At 34.0% G+C, this 18,425-nt stretch overlaps 3 protein-coding genes across 3 annotated transcripts; 1 reads left to right on the top strand and 2 right to left on the bottom strand.

The window, feature by feature from the left end:
• Window positions 1-338: 338 nt before the first annotated feature.
• LOC137815498 (uncharacterized) lies at window positions 339-800 on the bottom strand. Its single transcript, XM_068618614.1, has one exon. The coding sequence runs from the start codon at window positions 798-800 to the stop codon at window positions 339-341; it is 462 nt and encodes a 153-aa protein (XP_068474715.1).
• A 3,721-nt stretch (window positions 801-4,521) lies between these two features.
• Window positions 4,522-5,109, top strand: LOC137815500 (uncharacterized). Its single transcript, XM_068618615.1, has one exon. The coding sequence runs from the start codon at window positions 4,522-4,524 to the stop codon at window positions 5,107-5,109; it is 588 nt and encodes a 195-aa protein (XP_068474716.1).
• Window positions 5,110-9,513: 4,404 nt separating this feature from the next.
• Window positions 9,514-12,814, bottom strand: LOC137813543 (early nodulin-93-like). Its single transcript, XM_068615868.1, has 4 exons — window positions 11,673-12,814; window positions 10,850-10,911; window positions 10,394-10,469; window positions 9,514-9,840 (listed from the first exon to the last, which is right to left on the bottom strand). Exons 1-4 carry the CDS (start codon window positions 11,782-11,784, stop codon window positions 9,740-9,742), a joined length of 351 nt encoding a protein of 116 aa, XP_068471969.1. The 5' UTR covers window positions 11,785-12,814; the 3' UTR covers window positions 9,514-9,739.
• Between the last annotated feature and the right edge of the window lie 5,611 nt (window positions 12,815-18,425).

An 18,425-nucleotide genomic window follows, 5' to 3' on the forward strand; every position in this document is an offset into this window, starting at 1 on the left:
TCAGCCTTGATATGACCCTGTTCTCCACAACCATAGCAAGTATACTTATTAGAATTAAATTCACTTGGTTTCTTTGAACCATACCTTTTAGAAGCTTGTCTTTTCTTCAAGAATTTGTTGAATTTCCTTGATAACAAACTTATGTTTTCCTCTTCACTTCCACTGGAATCTGGTTGCTGCTTGCAAGCCTTAAGAGTTATGCTCTTGTTGTGCTTGTCTTCACTCTCTTGGACAGCAAGCCTGTGTATTTCAAGCTCATCCTCTCTAAGCTTACCAAACAAAGATGCAACAAACATTGAGGTGAGATCCTTTGATTCAGATATGGCAGTGACCTTTGGCTACCATGTTCTATCAAGACACTTCAGTATCTTGATGTTAAGCTCATCCTCATCAAACATCTTACCAAGACTCATAAGATGGTTCACAATGTGAGTAAACCTCTTCTGCACATCACAGATAGATTCTCCCTTTTGCATCCTGAAGAGTTCATACTCTTGAATCAGAGCATGCTTCCTAGCTCGCTTGACATCAGTTGTGCCTTCATGTGTGACTTCTAAGATGTCCCACATTTCCTTGGCAGAGTTGCACTGTGAGACCCTGAAAAATTCATCACAGCTTAAAGTAGATGTTATTATGTTTTTGGCTATCCAATCAAACTTGGCTTTTTTGTTTTCAGCCTCAGTCCACTCAGATGAAGGTTTATCAACAAAAACCTCATCTTTCTTGACTTGAGGTATGAAGGGATCGTTTTCAATTGATTCCCAAATACCCTTATCGGTTGAGTGTATAAAGATTTTCATTCTCACTTCCAAAACTAGTAATTAACCCCACAAAACAGTGGTGGCCTGTTTATGGAAGCACCTTCCCCAAAAGGCATTTTGTCAACCATCAAAAATATTTAAAAAAAAAAAGAAACAAGAACTTGAGTAATTTTCAAGAACCTAACTCTTGATGACAATTGTAAGAATTGATGGCTTAAACAAGAGGGGGTGAATTGTTTTATCAAAGATTTTCGCAAAATACTTGGTCTAGAATGAATCTTTAACAAACAACTTAGATAAGCACTTAAGAAGGCAATCAAACAATCCAACTAAACAAATATCGGAATTTTAACCGATTAAAATTGTGTTTTAATCGGTTGTTTATAGCAGCGAAAATATCAAACAGCTAGAGAGTTTGAGAGAAAGAGAGATTTACACACAAGGTTTATATTGGTTCACTCAATCCCTAAGCTACATCCAGTTCTCAAACAAATCTCTGAGTTTCACTAGCAATCAACATAGATTACAATCACACACCCCAAAGAGGTGACTTTGAATCCCACAAAGCCTACTCACCCCCTTTGCAAACTTAACACCTCAAAAACAGAACAACCTCTATTTTTCCAGGATTTCAACAACAAACAGTATGTAAAAGAAGTACAATTACAAGACACTAAGCAAGGATAGAAAACACCTGGAATTACAGAACCAGAGATCCTATGATCAGCACTTGTCACCACAACAAAGCTTGAACGCACTCTTGCTCTTTTTGAAAACACTTTCAAAAACCAAATCTCTTTCTCAAATCTGAATCAATACTTTTTGTTGTATATTTTGATTTGAACGAAAGCCTTATTTATAGCCTTTGAAAAGCATTCGTTTAAGGTAGATTTGAACAACTAAATCAGTTAAAACAAGTTTTAAAAAAACTGTTATGAAAAACACACATTTAACCGGTTGAATGAGGCAAGCAGTTACACAACTGATTCAAAAAGCAGTTTCAAAACTTTCAGCCAGATAAGTGACAAACAACCGATTATTTCGACAAATCAACCAGTTGTTTTCTCTTTGCTTTAAAAAACACTTAGTTTCTTAAAACATATTTAATCAAGCTTTGTGTAGGCTTTAAGGATTGATCTTAACAAAGATTCTAAACAACTTAATCTAAACCCAAACTCAGAAAGCAGCACAGCTTCAGGCTTCATGTGGATTTGATACATCAAAGCTTTTCATCTTCAACAATATTAACTGATTGGTCCTTATAATCGGTGTAATATGTTCTTTTCAGAGTTAAAATTAAAGTTTTTAAAAAATTTATTTTGGCACTAGACATAATACAGAGGTTGGTTAATCCAACCGGTATAATATGTTTATTTATCCTACTTTTTACCTCGCGCTTAAAGTTATTTCTCTGTTGCTTTTGCCTCCATCGTTGTCGCATTGCTACCATCTTTCTAAATCGTTGTTCCACCGCTCTGCACCTCTTCATCCACTATTGCTAGCACCGCTCTCCACCACTACTGCTAGCACCGTTGACCATCTCCTCCACCATCCTTTCTTTGATGCATCTTTCTTCACTTATTTTTTTCCTCGGATCTGTATTTTGTGTTGCCTATTTTATCACTCTCCTAACTCTTTTTCGATTTCAGGATGGAGCCTATGGACATATTTGGAAAAGCAAAGGAAGACGTTTTGCTTCCTAAAGGTATCTCGCTAGGCCTTTCTTTTCTTAGATTTATGTTTGATGGTGAGTGCATTTCTTATATTTGTTTTCATGTTTAGACTTGTGGTTAGTGCGCTGTTTGCTTGTGTATCACTAATGGTATGTATGAGTAGCAATAAATGTTGTGTTGTATTTTAATAAATTTATTAAAAAAAAAACTCTAACATGTTACACCGGTTGTTGCCTTAATTGGTGTAGTATGTCTCTTCTGGAACACATATTTTTTAATATTTCATTCAGATTTTGGTTCATATTACACCAATTTTTACAATTGGTGTTATATGTGATTAACATTTTACATCGCTTAGATCTACATCGGTGAGGGAACCAATGTTATATGTCTCCCAGAATCGGTGTTATATGTGTTTTCTGCACTAGTGAACGCCAATGATATCCTTCATCCTTCTCACACAGGATGGCACAATATCAATTGATGATCCTTCTCTATATAGATACATTGTTGGCTCACTTCAATATATTCTCATCACTCATCCTGAATTATTATATAGCGTCAACAAACTCTGTCAGTTTCTTCACCACTGGAAAGTTTTCAAACGCATATCTTGCTCATACTACATCATATGGTCTCTTACTTCAACGTTGTCCACGCTTCACCATCACTGCCTTTTTCGATGCTGACTGAGGATTTGACCCAGATGATCAAAAATCCATTTCTGGCTATGTTTTTTTATCTATGACTCAATCCAATAACATGCACTTCAAACAAACAAAAGACTATCTCTCGTAGCACTACAAAAGTCGAGTATCACAATATGGTTGCATCTTTAACTGAAACTAAATGGGTTTGTAATCTTCTTCAAGAAATAAGCATACCCTATCCTACACCAAAGATTTATAGTGATAACCCCAGTGACATTTTGCTTGCTGCTAATCCTATAATGCACTCAAAATATTTTGATCTCGACCTTCATTTTGTGTGTGACTCTATTCAATAGCAAGATTTGCAACTCTTACATATTCATGGTCATCACCAAATCTTAACTCTTCTCACCAAGCCTCTCAGTGGAATTTCTTTTCATAAGTTCATGGTTAAACTAATGATTATGCCTAACCCCATCATTAGTTTACGGGGGAAATTAGTTAGTAATGTTGTTAGTATGTTTTTCACTCTCTCTCTTTCACCCTTACTTTCTCTACATGTATATATATCATGTGTCCAGTCCTTTATGTAATACAACTTTTCGTTTCTACAATATACTCCTCTTGCTTTCTCTCAACTTCCACTCAATCTCACACTCACCTATGTTGTGATATGTTTCTTCAATGATAAAAAATTCTTTGTTGTGATTTGTTTTTCCTATAGACACCCTCATCATATGTGAGCATCGAGAGGGGCCACAACCACATTGTTCGTTGACCCGAAGTGCCTTGTAGAGAGTATTTCAATTGTCTCATTTGCATTTTTGTCGATGTTCAAAGGGATCATTTGTGTTAAATTTCACAAAATTTTGTATCATTCCCTTTTCTCTCATCATTATATAATGATCCCAATCACTTTTAAAGGCAATTAGAATCTCAATTGTTATTTTGAATTTATTTAATTAAGTAGAGTTGTTTTTTTTTTTGTTTCAAATATGTGGTCAATTACTGACCTAATTTTTAGGGATACACTTTAGTGCAAGTTGTTAGGAAACCACCCATTATTCAGTACATGAAATTAGTGGGTGTAGGTAATATTTTCTTGTTTCTGTTTTGAGTCTGTACGGCTATATAGCCTAACTTGCATTCTGAATTCAATAACACAGTTTTATAAAACAGAGAGAGAACTTACATTTGTGTTCAATAATTGGTACCATAGCTCATTTACAAGGGGCATGATCCATAATTTGAGTGTGAGAGAAATAACTGTGAGTGTTTGATAACAGCAGTGTGGGTGTGAGAGAAACAGTTGTAAGTGTGTGCCAACATTAGTATTAGTCCAAGAAGAAGGAAAAACCGAAAATGGCAGATTTCAGCAAATACGTGCAACCTGCAATTCCCAAGTTTGATGGGCATTATGATCATTGGGCAAAATGAATGGAAAATTTTCTACATTCTAAAGAGTATTGGCAGTTGGTGGAACGTGGGATTTCAGTAGTAGAAAATAAAGCTATTGCATTAGAAGCGGAACTCAAACTCATGGAAGAACAACAGTTGAAAGATCTAAAGATAAAGAATTATTTTTATCAAGCCATTGATCGAGAAATCTTAGATATTATCCTCAATGATGATACATCCAAACAAATATGGGATTCTATGAAGCAAAATTTTCAAGGTTCTACTCGAGTGAAGAGAGCACAATTACAAGCCCTGCGAAGAGATTTTGAAATGTTGCAGATGAAGGATGGAGAGACAATTAACTCATACTTTGCCCGTACTTTGAAAATTGCTAAAAACATGAAGGTGTGTGGTGAAAGCATGCTTGAGAATGTCATTACTTCAAAAATCGTGCAGTCAATGATTCCTAAATTTAATTATGTTGCGTGCTCAATAAAAGAATCGAACAACTTGGACTCTATGACCATTGACGAATTACAAAGCAATCTTTTGGTTCACGAGCAAAGAATGACCTATCAAGGAGAAGAAGAACAAGTACTACAAATTACAAATGAAGATAAGGGATGACGAGACAGAGGAAGAGGTAGAGGTTCTTTCTGAGGCAGAGGAAGAGGGAGACAATCATTTAACAAAGTTGAGATTGAATGCTTCAAATGTCACAAACTTGGGCATTTTCAATACGAATGTCCTACCTGGGAAAATAAAATAAATTATGTTGAAATGGAAGATATGGTGAAACAAAAGGGTGAACTTTTGCTAATGGCTCACGTTGATGTTACACAACAAAAGGAAGATGAATGGTTTCTTGACTCCGGGTGCAGTAATCACATGAGTGGTAACAAGGAGTGGTTCTCAAAATTAGATGAGAACTTTCGCAATACAGTAAAGCTTGGCAATGATGCTCGGATAGATGTGATGGGAAAAAGGAAGTGTTCGATTAAATATTAAAGGAGTCGTATGTCATTTCACATGTGTATTATGTTCCTGGACTCAAGAACAATCTCTTAAGTGTAGGAAAACTTCAAGAGAAAGGTTTGACTATATTGATTAAGGAAGAGAAGTGTAAAGTCTATCATCCTGAAAGAGGACAGATTATGGAGGTTAAGATGAAGGAGAATTAGATGTTTGTGCTGACAGCCACCATGATATCAACAAAGTCATGTTTTCAAGCGGAGCTAGAGCATAATTCTGAGCTTTGGCACAATCAACTTGATCACTTAAACTACAATGGCTTGAAAACGCTTTCATCCAAGAAATTGGTAAATGGGTTGCCATCTATCACTACTACAATAGGTCTTTGTACGTTCTGTTTGGATGGGAAGCAACATCGAAAGTCTATACCGAGGAAAAGCCTATAGAGAGCATCCAACAAACTTCAACTTGTTCATGTAGACCTATGTGGACCTATCAAACCAATTTCAAGCAGGAACAAGAGGTATATTCTAAGTTTCATTGATGATTTTTCTCGCAAGACTTGGGTCTACTTCTTGCATGAAAAATCAAAAACTTTCTCACTATTTAAAAGCTTCAAAGCCTTGATTGAAAAGGAAGTTGGGATAAACATCTCCTGTCTAAGAACAGATAAAGGTGGTTTCACTTCAAACGAATTTGGAGAATTTTGTCAGGGTCAAGGTATAAGCAGGCAATTGACAACAACTTACACACCTCAGCAAAATGGAGTTACTGAGAGAAAAAAATAGAACAATCATGAATCTGGTGCGTTCTATGTTGATTGGAAGACAAGTTCCTAAGGTATTCTGGCCCGAGATGGTGTGTACATATTCTCACTCAATGTCCTACAACAGTTGTGCGGAATAAAACTCCTGAGGAAGCATGGTGTGGACTGAAACCAACAGTAGATTACTTTCGAGTGTTTGGATGTATAGCACATGTTCACATACCAAATCAACATCAAGTCAAATTGGACGATAAAAAAAGGCAATGTGTTCTTCTAGGAGTAAGTGATGAATCCAAAATATATCGGTTGTTTGATCCAGTCAACAAGAAAGTACTGATAAGCAAGGATGTGATATTTGAAGAACAAAAGGGATGGAATTTGGAACAAAATGAGGAATACCAACTAGGCATTCTTGATTTGGAGGAGATGAAGAATATATGAGTGACATTTAAAAACAGAGTGAGGAGAATGTTGTGGATCATAATGATGATCAAGAAGAAATATACACCAATGTTCCTCCTAACAATTACGAGACTCCAGTTGAAGGGAGGGTTAGAAGAAATAGGAGAGAGCCGATTTGGATGATTGATTACAAAAAAGGAGAAGGCTTGATAGATGATGTTGACCTAAATGTAATGGTGGTCACTGGAGATGATCCAATTTCATTTGAAAAAGCTATCGAAAGTCAGAAATGGAAAGATGCAATGATGAAAGAGATGGAATCCATAGAGAAAAGTCAGACTTGGGAGCTGACAAATTTGCCAATAGGAATGAAGCCAATTGGGGTAAAATGGATCTTTAAAACCAAATTTAAAGAGAATGGAGAGATAGACAAGTTCAAATCAAGGCTAGTGACAAAAGGGTGTGCTCAACAATATGGACTAGATTACACAGAAGTATTTGCTTCGATTGTTAGGCTTGATATTATTCGTATAATACTTGCAATAGCAACACAATATGGTTGGATTGTTTTTCACTTAGATGTGAAGAATGCCTTTCTTCACGGTGAACTTAAAGAGGACATTTATGTGCAGCAACCCACTGGTTTTGTAAAAAAGGAAGAAGAAGATAAAGTGTACAAATTAAAGAAGGCGTTATATGGCCTTAAACAAGCACTGAGAACTTGGTACAACAAGATAGAGGCTTACTTTGTTTGTAATGGCTTTGACAAATGTCTTTATGAACATACATTGTTTACAAAATCAAATGAGGGAGGTAAAATTTTAATTGTGAGTCTTTATGTGAATGATTTAATATATACTAGAAATGATTGGAGTATGTGTGATGAGTTTAGAAGATCTATGATGTCTGAATTTGATATGACTGATTTAGGAAGAATGAGATATTTTCTTGAAGTTGAAATTATGCAGAGTTCAAATGGAATTTTTGTATGTCAAAGGAAATATACTCATGAAGTGTTGTCACAGTTTTTTATGGAGAATTGTAATGCAGTTAAAAATCCAATTGTTCCAGGCACAAGACTGTAAAACGATGATGTTGGAACCAAAGTTGATGCAACTGCGTTCAAGCAAGTAGTTGGTAGCCTTATGTATTTGACTACAACCCGTCCAGATTTAATGTATGGAGTTAGTTTAATCAGCAGATTTATGTCCAGTCCTACTGAATCTCACTGGTTTGCAGCTAAAAGAATATTGAGATACTTGAAAGGAACAATTGAATTAGGCATCCACTATAAGAAAATGGAAAACACAAATGTTGTGCCATACACTGATATAGCGACTTTGCTGGAGATATAGACGATCAGAAAAATACTTCTGGATTTGTATTTTTACTTAGTTTTGGAGCAATTTCATGGTCCTCAAAGAAACAACCAGTAGTATCATTGTCCACCATCAAAGCTGAGTATATAGCTTTTGTCTCATGTGAATGTAGGTGTATTTGGATTCAAAGAATGTTGGGAAAACTGGGTTTTATTAAAGAGCATAAGAACACACAAATTCTATGTGACAACAATTCCACTATACAATTATCTAAGAATCCAGTGTTTCATGGGAGGAGCAAACACATTAACATTAAATTCATTTCTTAAGAGACTTAGTGAAAGATGGAGTTGTCAAGTTAAATTATTGTAGTTCACATAATCAAGTTGCTTATATCATGACCAAGCCCCCCAAATTTGAGCAATTCTTAAAGTTTCACAATATGTTTGAATAATTGAAGCATCAAAATTAAACTAAATGCAATTACATCTAGTTAGTGGCAGTTAGAATCTCAATTGTTATTTTAAATTTATTTAATTAAGTAGAGTTGTTTTTCTGTTTCAAATAAATGGTCAATTACTTAACTGATTTTTAGGGATACACTTTAGTGCATGTTGTTTGGAAAGCACTCATTATTCAATACATGAAATTAGTGGGTACAAGTGATATTTTCTTATTTTTGTTTTGAGTTTGTACGACTATATAGCCTAACTTACATTCTGAATTCAATAACACAGAATTTTATAAAATAGAAAGAACTTACGTTTGTGTTCAACCATCACCAAACATTATTCTTCGATGTCTGATTTTGCTGTCTGTGCATCTGCTTTTTTGTATGGCCTTCCATTCCTTAATGTGTGCCCCGTGATGAACAAAAGCCTACACAAGAAATGAGATAACAAGATGCTTCATTTCATCATGAAAGCTCCTTTACTTATTAATCATTTTGACGTTTAGTTTCTTTAATGTGCTTTTAAATACTTTTTTATGTTGGGATTACTACCTTTAAAAAGTTGTGCATTCTATTCTCAATGAATTGAGTATTTTCTCTTACTCTAAATAGCATCCAGCGATGTTGAGCCCTGATTTATGGTTCCTTCCCCCTGATTTATGATTTTATGTCGAACCTTGTTTTAGATGTTGGGCACTTGCTTGAGATCCTTTTGAATATTAGTTGTTTAATCATTGATATCACTTGGAAAGTTGTATCGAGGTTTTGTTTGGTAGAGGTATTTTGGCCTCTCTGCTGGCTACGCTAATTTTTTAAAACATCAGTAACATAAAAATCAGTATAGATGTGAAGCTATAAACCACGGGGGATAGACAAAGGTGCGCAAGGAATTTGTGTTACAGGGTTTTATAATTGAAATCGAGACTTTTTTTAACAGTTAATAGAAGATGAAAGGCACATAGATAAAGTGAATTTTCCAACGCCTTTTGCACATTGAGGCATGGCATGTGTGGGAGTAAAATATTATATGTAATTAGAATCAGGCTTGATTGTGAAACTGCCCATGGAATTTTGGAAGTTCTCTATGCATTCTCTTTATTTAACTAAAGATGGAAAAACAATTAAAGTCAACTTATATCAGATTTATTACTTCTGAAGCCGCAGTGATTGGCAGTTCCAAATAACTCACACAAGACAAAATCATTTTCTTTGATAATATACACCTTTAAATCCATATTACACGGATCAAGAAAGAAAAACTTTGCAATAGGCCTGTTGAATGTATGCAACAAGTTGCACCATCATGCACTAGAACAACGATGGGTACTTTCAGTTCGTAAGAAACCTCTATTGTTGTTTGTGTCTCAAAGCATCTTCAAGCTGGGCATTTTTCCTTGCACACTCCAAGATAGTTTTATCAGCAGTGATGAAGTATGCAGCGATGGATGCTGTTAACCAACCACCGTCAGATGTTAAACAAGATGAGTTTAAACACTTTGCAAGTATAGTCAAAGGTAAAAGAAATAACGCATTTCATTTACAAGTGGATCAACAGCCAAAAGATTAGCTTAGTTCTTGTTCCATTTTAATTTTGAAACTGAGGCAAGCCTTTAATATTAAGTGCATACACCGTGATTGTATGGACTTGTCAATACAATGGCATCAAAAGCAATTGCTTCTTGCTTTAAAGCCCATTTCCTATTGGAGAAAACTTACAAACACTTCCTTAGACTTTTTTTAGTATTGTTCTTCTATTAGAATTAATGTTTCACTATAGCAATCCGCATAATAAAAGTTTAAATTTAAGATGAACATAGATGGTTGAGGTAAAACATCAATTCTAATAAGAGAACACTAAAAACACCAACTAAGATTTCCTTAGTTCATACCAATCCTTCCAAATAACCATGCAGATCTTAACAAAAAGATTTCCTTTTATATAAAAAATCTAATAGCATCATCTAGAATTAATCATTTGGCTTTTGTAAGTTGGGATCATACCAGCCGATATTATAAGTGCCTGAGCAGTATAATTGAGGTTTGCCTTTGCCCATGGGATCACACGAACAGCAGTCAACTGCAAATTTGAAAATTCCAACATTAAAAGAATAAAGCTTAGTAAATCAGCATACAATTTGTGAACAGAAGTGGCATACAATGATATAATAGTGAAATCCAAAGGATTGTCTTACAACATTATTTATTTTCATCATAACTATGCAAGGGCTTAAAGTTTGCCTGATTTCTTGTTCATCTTTGAATAATTTTTCAGAATTCAGTAACTCAGAAAAAGGTTTCAAAAGCAGACACAAACACCAAACCGGTGGAATATAGGACGAAGATGTTATGAGGAAAAAGTTGTACCTAAAAGGCAACACGAACAATGCTTAACTGAATTCTTCTTTGGAATTAAAAAAATGAAAAAATGTAGAACTGTATCTGGAAAAAGTTACGTACAGTAGGCACAGCACTGGCAACACAAGCAATGGAAGCTGCCTTGAATCCAGCACGCACACCTTCTGCATATTAAGGAAAGGCCAAAATGAACATAATTCATATTTCTCCTGAACTCTCACAAAATATGTAGCATACACACACCCTGCTTTGTTGATGAAAATCATGGACACAGGAGTGAACACAAGTCATTCATGTATGATCAACAAAACATAAGTACTTTTCAGCAAAACAATAATTTAACATTATTCTCCCAATTAGCAGAAATATGAAAGCAAGTAACACTTCTCTCACCACTCAGAAGTACTTTTTTCAAGAAGCAACATTTTTTCCCCTTCTCAAATAATACATTGGAAGGCACAATCTTGCATTGAAATTCGTAAAAATACTAGTGCAACTTTAAACCAAACATGCATTGAATATTAATTTCCCCAAGTTTTCCTTCAACTACTAATAATCTAACAGGATCTTATTCCCCTGCATGCGATGTTAGTAGGTTTCTCTTAACAGCTATAGTTTAAGGCAACAGAAATTAATCTCTTTTACTTCAACTTTTTGTGTCCCAAATCTTTAGTTCATGACAGCGAAGATCCACACAAAAAAATTAACCAGTTGAAAGGACTCTTACATCTTGACCCTCCGTAACCATCAATAAATCGATCTAACCTTAAAAAGACATAAAAAATCTATTTTTTAAATCATGCTGTCCTAACGTGGGAAAGAGATAAACCAAAATCCAAAATCAACATAACGCATGTTCCATTTAATGATGTTTGCAAATTAAGTGGAAAAAAGTTGTAAAATGAATGATAAAAAAAGAGAATACCACTAGTGCATTGCTTGGTCCTCAAAATCTTCCTCTCCTCTGCGGGAGAAGCCACAAAGACACCTTTTTTGTTGGGTAACAAGATGTCCCGCAGTTCGGATGGAATACCCATTGCTTTGTTGTGGTTGCGTCTCGTCAACAAACTTATTTTATTTTCTTCTTTTGCAGCAGTTCTCTGAATCGAACCCTGTGACTAACTATTATTATTATCATAGAACTATATATATGTACTCAGAAGGTTGGTACAAACCAAGAGTTGTCTATGAGAGAATTTCTTCTGCACCCCATAATTTTCACTGCACCCATGATGGTTGAAAAGACCATTTTACCCTTAATTAAAAACATAAATAACCCTATTTTCTTAACCCATTCATCTTCTCCAATTCTTGAGTAACCTCCAAGCTCTCCGTGCACCTTTCTAACTTTTTTAAGCTTCTTTGTTGTGTTGTAGAGCATTTATTCACCTCTTCATGTAAGATTGAATCCATAATGGAAAGTGACGGTCTTCTCCAATAATAAAGGTTCTTTTTTAAGTTAATGCTTTTGTGTTCTCTCATTCTTGATTGAGTGATTCAAAAAAAATTTGGATTACACAATTTGGTATTAATTTATTTATTTTTACACATTTTGGATTGTACAATCCATAATGCATTTAAAAAAAAATCATTATGAATTGTACAATCTGAAAGGTTTTTCCATATCAAAAAATACATTTTGAATTGTACAATTCATAATATATTTGAAAAAAAAAACACATTCCGAATTGTATAATCTGGAAGGCATTTCCAGATCTAAAAATACCTTCTAAATTGGATCATCTAACATGTATGTGTTTAAGTTTATTACATTTTGGTTTTCATTGATATAAGAATGATGTTGTAGACAGGGTTATAACTAGGACGAGAGGTGGTGTATTGTGGAGTGATGGTAAGCAAAGACCTATGGCATTAGTCCATAAAGGAGATCATGCGCAAGCATGTGATCATAATGGTGGTAATATGATGGATGAATATAAAGATCGACATGATCAGCAAGAAGGATTCCTTGGAGGACCTTCATATGTTTCTTTGCTACTAAGTTTCGCAGATCATGTCGCTTTGAGACTGTGGGAGGGTGAGGTAAGAATGAAAATATGTTTATTTAACATGTATTATTGATCTTGATGTTGTTGTATAGTTACTAACACAAATCTATTTGTTAGGAACATGGAGAAATAAAGTTGGTCTTCCATGGTAAAAAAAAATAAGTAAATTTTGGGTGTCTCGTCCTCAAATTGAGGAAATTGTGTATAATTCGGGATTGTTGTTGTGCAACTTAAGTTATGAGGTGGTTAATAAGGGGCTGGTTTTAGTCTTTGTGGAGAGGTGACATCATGACCTTCCACCTTTCGGTGGGTGGGGTGACGATAACGCTGGATGATGTGTCATCTCTGCTACATTTGCTCATTGTGGGATAATTTTCTAAGTACATCCCCTTGGAATTTTCTATAACTTCAATTGTTTTGGTAGAGTTGCAAGCGGTTGACCAGGGTGATGTAACCTCAAAGATAAGGCAATGTCGGGGTCCACACGTTAGACTTAGTTGATTCCAAGAGGTCTATGAGGAATGTTTGCATCCGACAAGCTTGGGAGTGTGCTACAATGGCATATTTGTTGCATATGTTGGGATGCACAATATTTGTCGATAAAAGTGCCACCTCCAGCTCTTTATCCTACTTGCAATTGTTTAGAAATTAATGGATTTGTGGTGGATACTCGTGAGGAGCTACTGCACTTACCATACATATGACCAATTAGGGGATGCATGTTTTGCCTAGACAAAACAATTGGGAGGTCATTCGACTCTTATATAAGTAAATCATATACAATCTTCATTAAAGTTAGTTTTTTTTCATATGCATACATGAATATTGATTTGTTGAAATTGTAATAGGCATGAATACATGAACATTTTTTATGGCATGGAAGGAGGGATATAAATCCCACCTATCAAGAGGTTTACTTGCGGGTAGCCCGATAAGTGATTGGACGACATATTTGCAAAATTGTTGTTGTACGAGGCCAGTTAGATGCTCTACCCATGTTGGGCTCATTTGGAGTCCATACGATGATCATAGCCCTAGTAGGTCATTCAAGTCCATCTCGTTATTTGCTGGAACATGTGTTGCGGCAATATGGCTATGAGCAAACTATTCTACGACCTCCCATGCCATATGAGGGTGGAGTTTTGCCTGTTATAGATGACAAGTGGTTACATTTTCCCAACCACATCGTCACATGCGTGACATTTGTTTCTCTTGCATCTGCATGTGTAGTCGAATACATGTAGTGATTCAAGTCTGTGTCACACCCATAGATAATGAGCAGTGCAGATGAAGATCGACAAAGTGCACAACAATGTTGTCGCGCTCATAGTCCACAACATGATGACATAAAGTTTGCATCCCAGAAAAAGCATACATGTCTGATAAGTAATTATATTATTGAACCTATGCATTGTTTATTTGCATTAACATGAACATTTTATTTTATTTTTCATTTAAACGTCTTGTAGGGTATATTCAGGTGCATCATCAATGTACTGCAACAGATGATTGATTGTGGACATGTCGCTAAAGGTACTACAGCATGGGAGGGCACTCAACAATTAGTGTGTGGTGTGACTGATGACGAGAAAAAATATATTATACGACATTGTGTAGTATGTGAACGACGTCAATGCCATAGTAGTTAAATTTGTAAACTTTGTTTTCTTTGTGTTACTGATTTCAATTTATGGACCCGTTATATGTCTGTATATGGATAAAGTTTAATATTATGTATTGTTTGACTCATACTTTGTTTGATTTTAATGAATGTTTAGTTTGACTACGTATAAATATATGTAAAAATGAATGTTGTGTAATCAAATAACACATTTCATTTAAAAACAACAATATTTACATTAGTCTCTGCAAGATCAACATGTGTGATAGTAACTTCTATTAACTATGCAAAAAGTTTCATCCTACTAACATAACACGATGACCATAACTTTACCTCTGGGTAACAATTTATTGACCACATGATGTCTACGGTTGGAATGGGACAACCATCATGCAATTTTACCTGCAAAATAATTAAACATGTAGTGTAATCAATATTAAATGACATCATATATAAAAATTTACAAAAATATTAAGCGACCTACACAAAATGTGAACCATATACATGACCTATACATATTACTTGATGTATTGATGTAGATTGACATATGTGGGAGCTTTACTTCGCAATGAGAATATCATGATATTTTGCTTCAATGATAACTAGGATGAAACTATTCAAGCATGGGAATTGCTTTGGGGTTCATGGCGACCTTCGATTTCCCCTCTCCTTGGTGGTCTTCCATGAAGAATGCGTAGAATGAATGTCATCACACCTACTACAATGAATATATTCGCCACGCTTTAGTAACATCATTAATTGTTGCAATTTAATTATAGATCCTCTAACTGATCTCCCGTATGAGTATCTAGCATTGAACACTTGGTTTATTATTGTAACATTATCCTCACTATTCTTCTTCAAAGTAAGTAATATATTTGTTGGTTTAACTAAACTTTTAGTCATATCAACAAGCATGGACTATTGATTTGGTTTCAATCTTCCAGCATAGGGTGACCGACTAATGTTTCAACTAATTCATGATTATGACTCCCACATATTACCTTCAACACACAACCTTCTCCATTAGCAACATGTTTACCTCACAATTTAAAAGGACAATCACATTTTTGTGTACTACTTACACTAACCTCTAAATCATGTTTGTATTTTGTATACTTACCACTTGTTTTACAACCTAACTCTGTTATCCTTGTTTCCATTTGTTGTGTAAGATCTAATTACGAAAATCACAAAGCTAAGTCTAAACCCCATCGTACACACACATTCAAGTAAGTCATTTTGCGTAGCAAAATCTTACACAAGTACATTACAACATAATTACATGACTTGTCAAAGTTATAATAAAAATTAATGAAATTTTATTTACCTCATTTTTTGTAAAATGTCTAACAAGGTTTCCTTCAACCTCATCTTCACTACCCACATACTTCATTAAGTATTCCAAACCAGGCATCTTATATATTTCATTAGATATTTTTGCTCCAAAATTGGGATTCTATCTTATATATTATCGTTTATCATGATGCACTCTGAATTGTACAATCCAGATGGTAATTCTGGATCTAGAAATACCTTCCAGATTGTACAATCCATAATGCATTATGATAAGCGATTCAATCTAGAAGAGTTTTTTAAATCTGAAATTAGTTTTGGATTGTACAATCCAGAATTATTATTTTATTTTTGAGAAATGTATTCTACATTGTACAATCTAGATTTCTAAATCCATAAATACTTTTCAAATTATGTATAGTTAAGAACGCATCATGATAGACGGTACAATCCTGAATGTTTTTTTTTTTAAATCCAAAATTAGTTTTCGAATTATACAATTCAAATTTTTTTTGTAAACGTATTCAGAATTCTACTATCTAGAACATATTTTCATATCCAGAAAAGTCTTCTAAATTGTGTCAGAACATAAAGTTATATTCCAAAATGTATAATCCATAATATAATTTTATATTCTGGATTGTACAATCTAAAATCCATAAAATCCAAATTTTTATTCCAGATGATTCCACCATTCAGAGTTTAAAAAAAAAATATGGAACACTAACTAGAAATGAAAATTCATTAAGCTATCAACACCATCACCGATCACCTCTCACTACCTCCACCACCAACCACGAAACCAAGAAAACCCACAAATTTCACTACTAACTTCATTAAACTTCAACGATCATAACTTAAACCATTTTCAGAAGGATATTTTTTTAGATTTACAATATTATTAGGAGTGCAGGAAAAAAATTGTTGGGATGCATGAAAAAAACCCATATGGTCAAGGCAACTTTTTCTTGGCATTGGGCCGCCACGCTTACTATATGTTTGACCTAGTTGATTTTTGGCAAATGCTCCCTGCACCCAACACTTTTTAACCTGCACCCAACATAATTTCAAAAATTCCAAAAATATCCTTTATTTCGGAAATAAAAATCCAGAAGTGAAAATATTACATTCTGGAAAAATAAATCCAGAAAAGATTTTTGTGTTTCGAATATAAAAATCTGGAAAAAAAAAATTTCATTCCAGATAAAAAAATCCAGAACTGAAAATAATACATTCCAGAAAAAATTATCCAGAAGAAATTATTGTGTTCCGGAAAAGGAGATCTGGAATGTAATTTTATATGTACCCCATTTTTTAAGGGTATTTTCAGGTTTTCTCCTTTGATTGGGTGCAGTAATATGGTGCAGGAAGCAAATTGCCTTGAATTTTTTTAGTTAAAACAAATTTGTATGCTTAATTGCAATTTAGTTCTATATTCTAATAAATAAAAAATTAGTTTCTAAATATTTTTTTTAAATAATTTTATTTTATTAATATTTGGAAAAATTATTAATATTTGGAATGATAAGAAGATACACACAATCTTTGTAGGAGGTTTTATCCTTTATTATCTCATGACTAATATCTTCATCTTTGTCTTCACTTTGGACATATTTTCAGTCACTTAAATTCTTTTCTTGATAATACATAATCATTAAGATGTTTTTATACTTCATATCCACTTGACAATATATGTTCTTGGCCTCATAATTATGATTATATAATGTATTTTTCTTTGGAAGCATTTTCTACAACGAAACAAACAATTCTGTTAAGTGTTTATTAATTCATTAATTTCACTAAAAGCAAATTCATTAATTACACTGGATTAGCTACATAACCTTAAACCCTAAATTATATAAAAAGATATTTTCGACATATGTCAAAGCCCGGAGAGGTGCAGGTCTAAAGCATTGGATGCTAATAGCAAATGTCATTCATAGCACATGGTCAGCAGGTCCTTTTTTGTGTTAGTCTTCACATAAATCTGCATAATGTTTCATTTTTTTTGTTCTGACATTATATAGTCCAGCTTTGGCTTTCTTCGTGCAGCAGTTCTTTCGTTTTAATAAATTGATTTTCTTATAAAAAAAACTTATTCAGATTGAAGGGATGTGTAAGTTTTGTAAGTGTAATGCTTTTCTTTTTCCGACTCCTTTAAATACGAGCATAGATACCCAAATTACCAGCACCAAAGGGATTGAGGCAATTTCTTCCAATACCTCCATAGTTTCTTCCCTACACCTCCATAAAATTTTCAATTCTAAAATTATCCTTGAGCCAAAGATGCAGGATTTGTTTGTTTTTTCATTTCAATAAATTACATAGTTTATAGATCTTTCAAACTTTGGTATTCAAAATACAAAATTATATTCTAAACATTAATGTTTTTTCTGGGATCGAAAAAGCATTATGAACACAATTTTCTTTCCAAATTTTAGAGTTTTCTGGATTTGAAAATGCATTCTAAACTCTAAAATTTGAAAGGTATTTTCTAGGTTTGAAAATACATTTCAAACACTAGAATTTGGAATACAAAATCGTATTCGTTTTAGAGTTTGAAATGTATTTTTGAATCCAACAAACTCACTCCGAACTCTAAAATTTGAAATACAATTTTGTATTCCAAATTTTAGAATTTGGAGTGTATGGATCCGAAAAAAAAGGAAGAGATGTGTCAATAAAAAAGATGAAAAAGGACAAAATTGTCATTTCACTTGGTGTGTAGGAGGAAAGCATGAAAGCATGGAGA

Source organism: Phaseolus vulgaris, chromosome 1 (assembly GCF_000499845.2).
Source record: "Phaseolus vulgaris cultivar G19833 chromosome 1, P. vulgaris v2.0, whole genome shotgun sequence".
Lineage (NCBI taxonomy): Eukaryota > Viridiplantae > Streptophyta > Magnoliopsida > Fabales > Fabaceae > Phaseolus > Phaseolus vulgaris.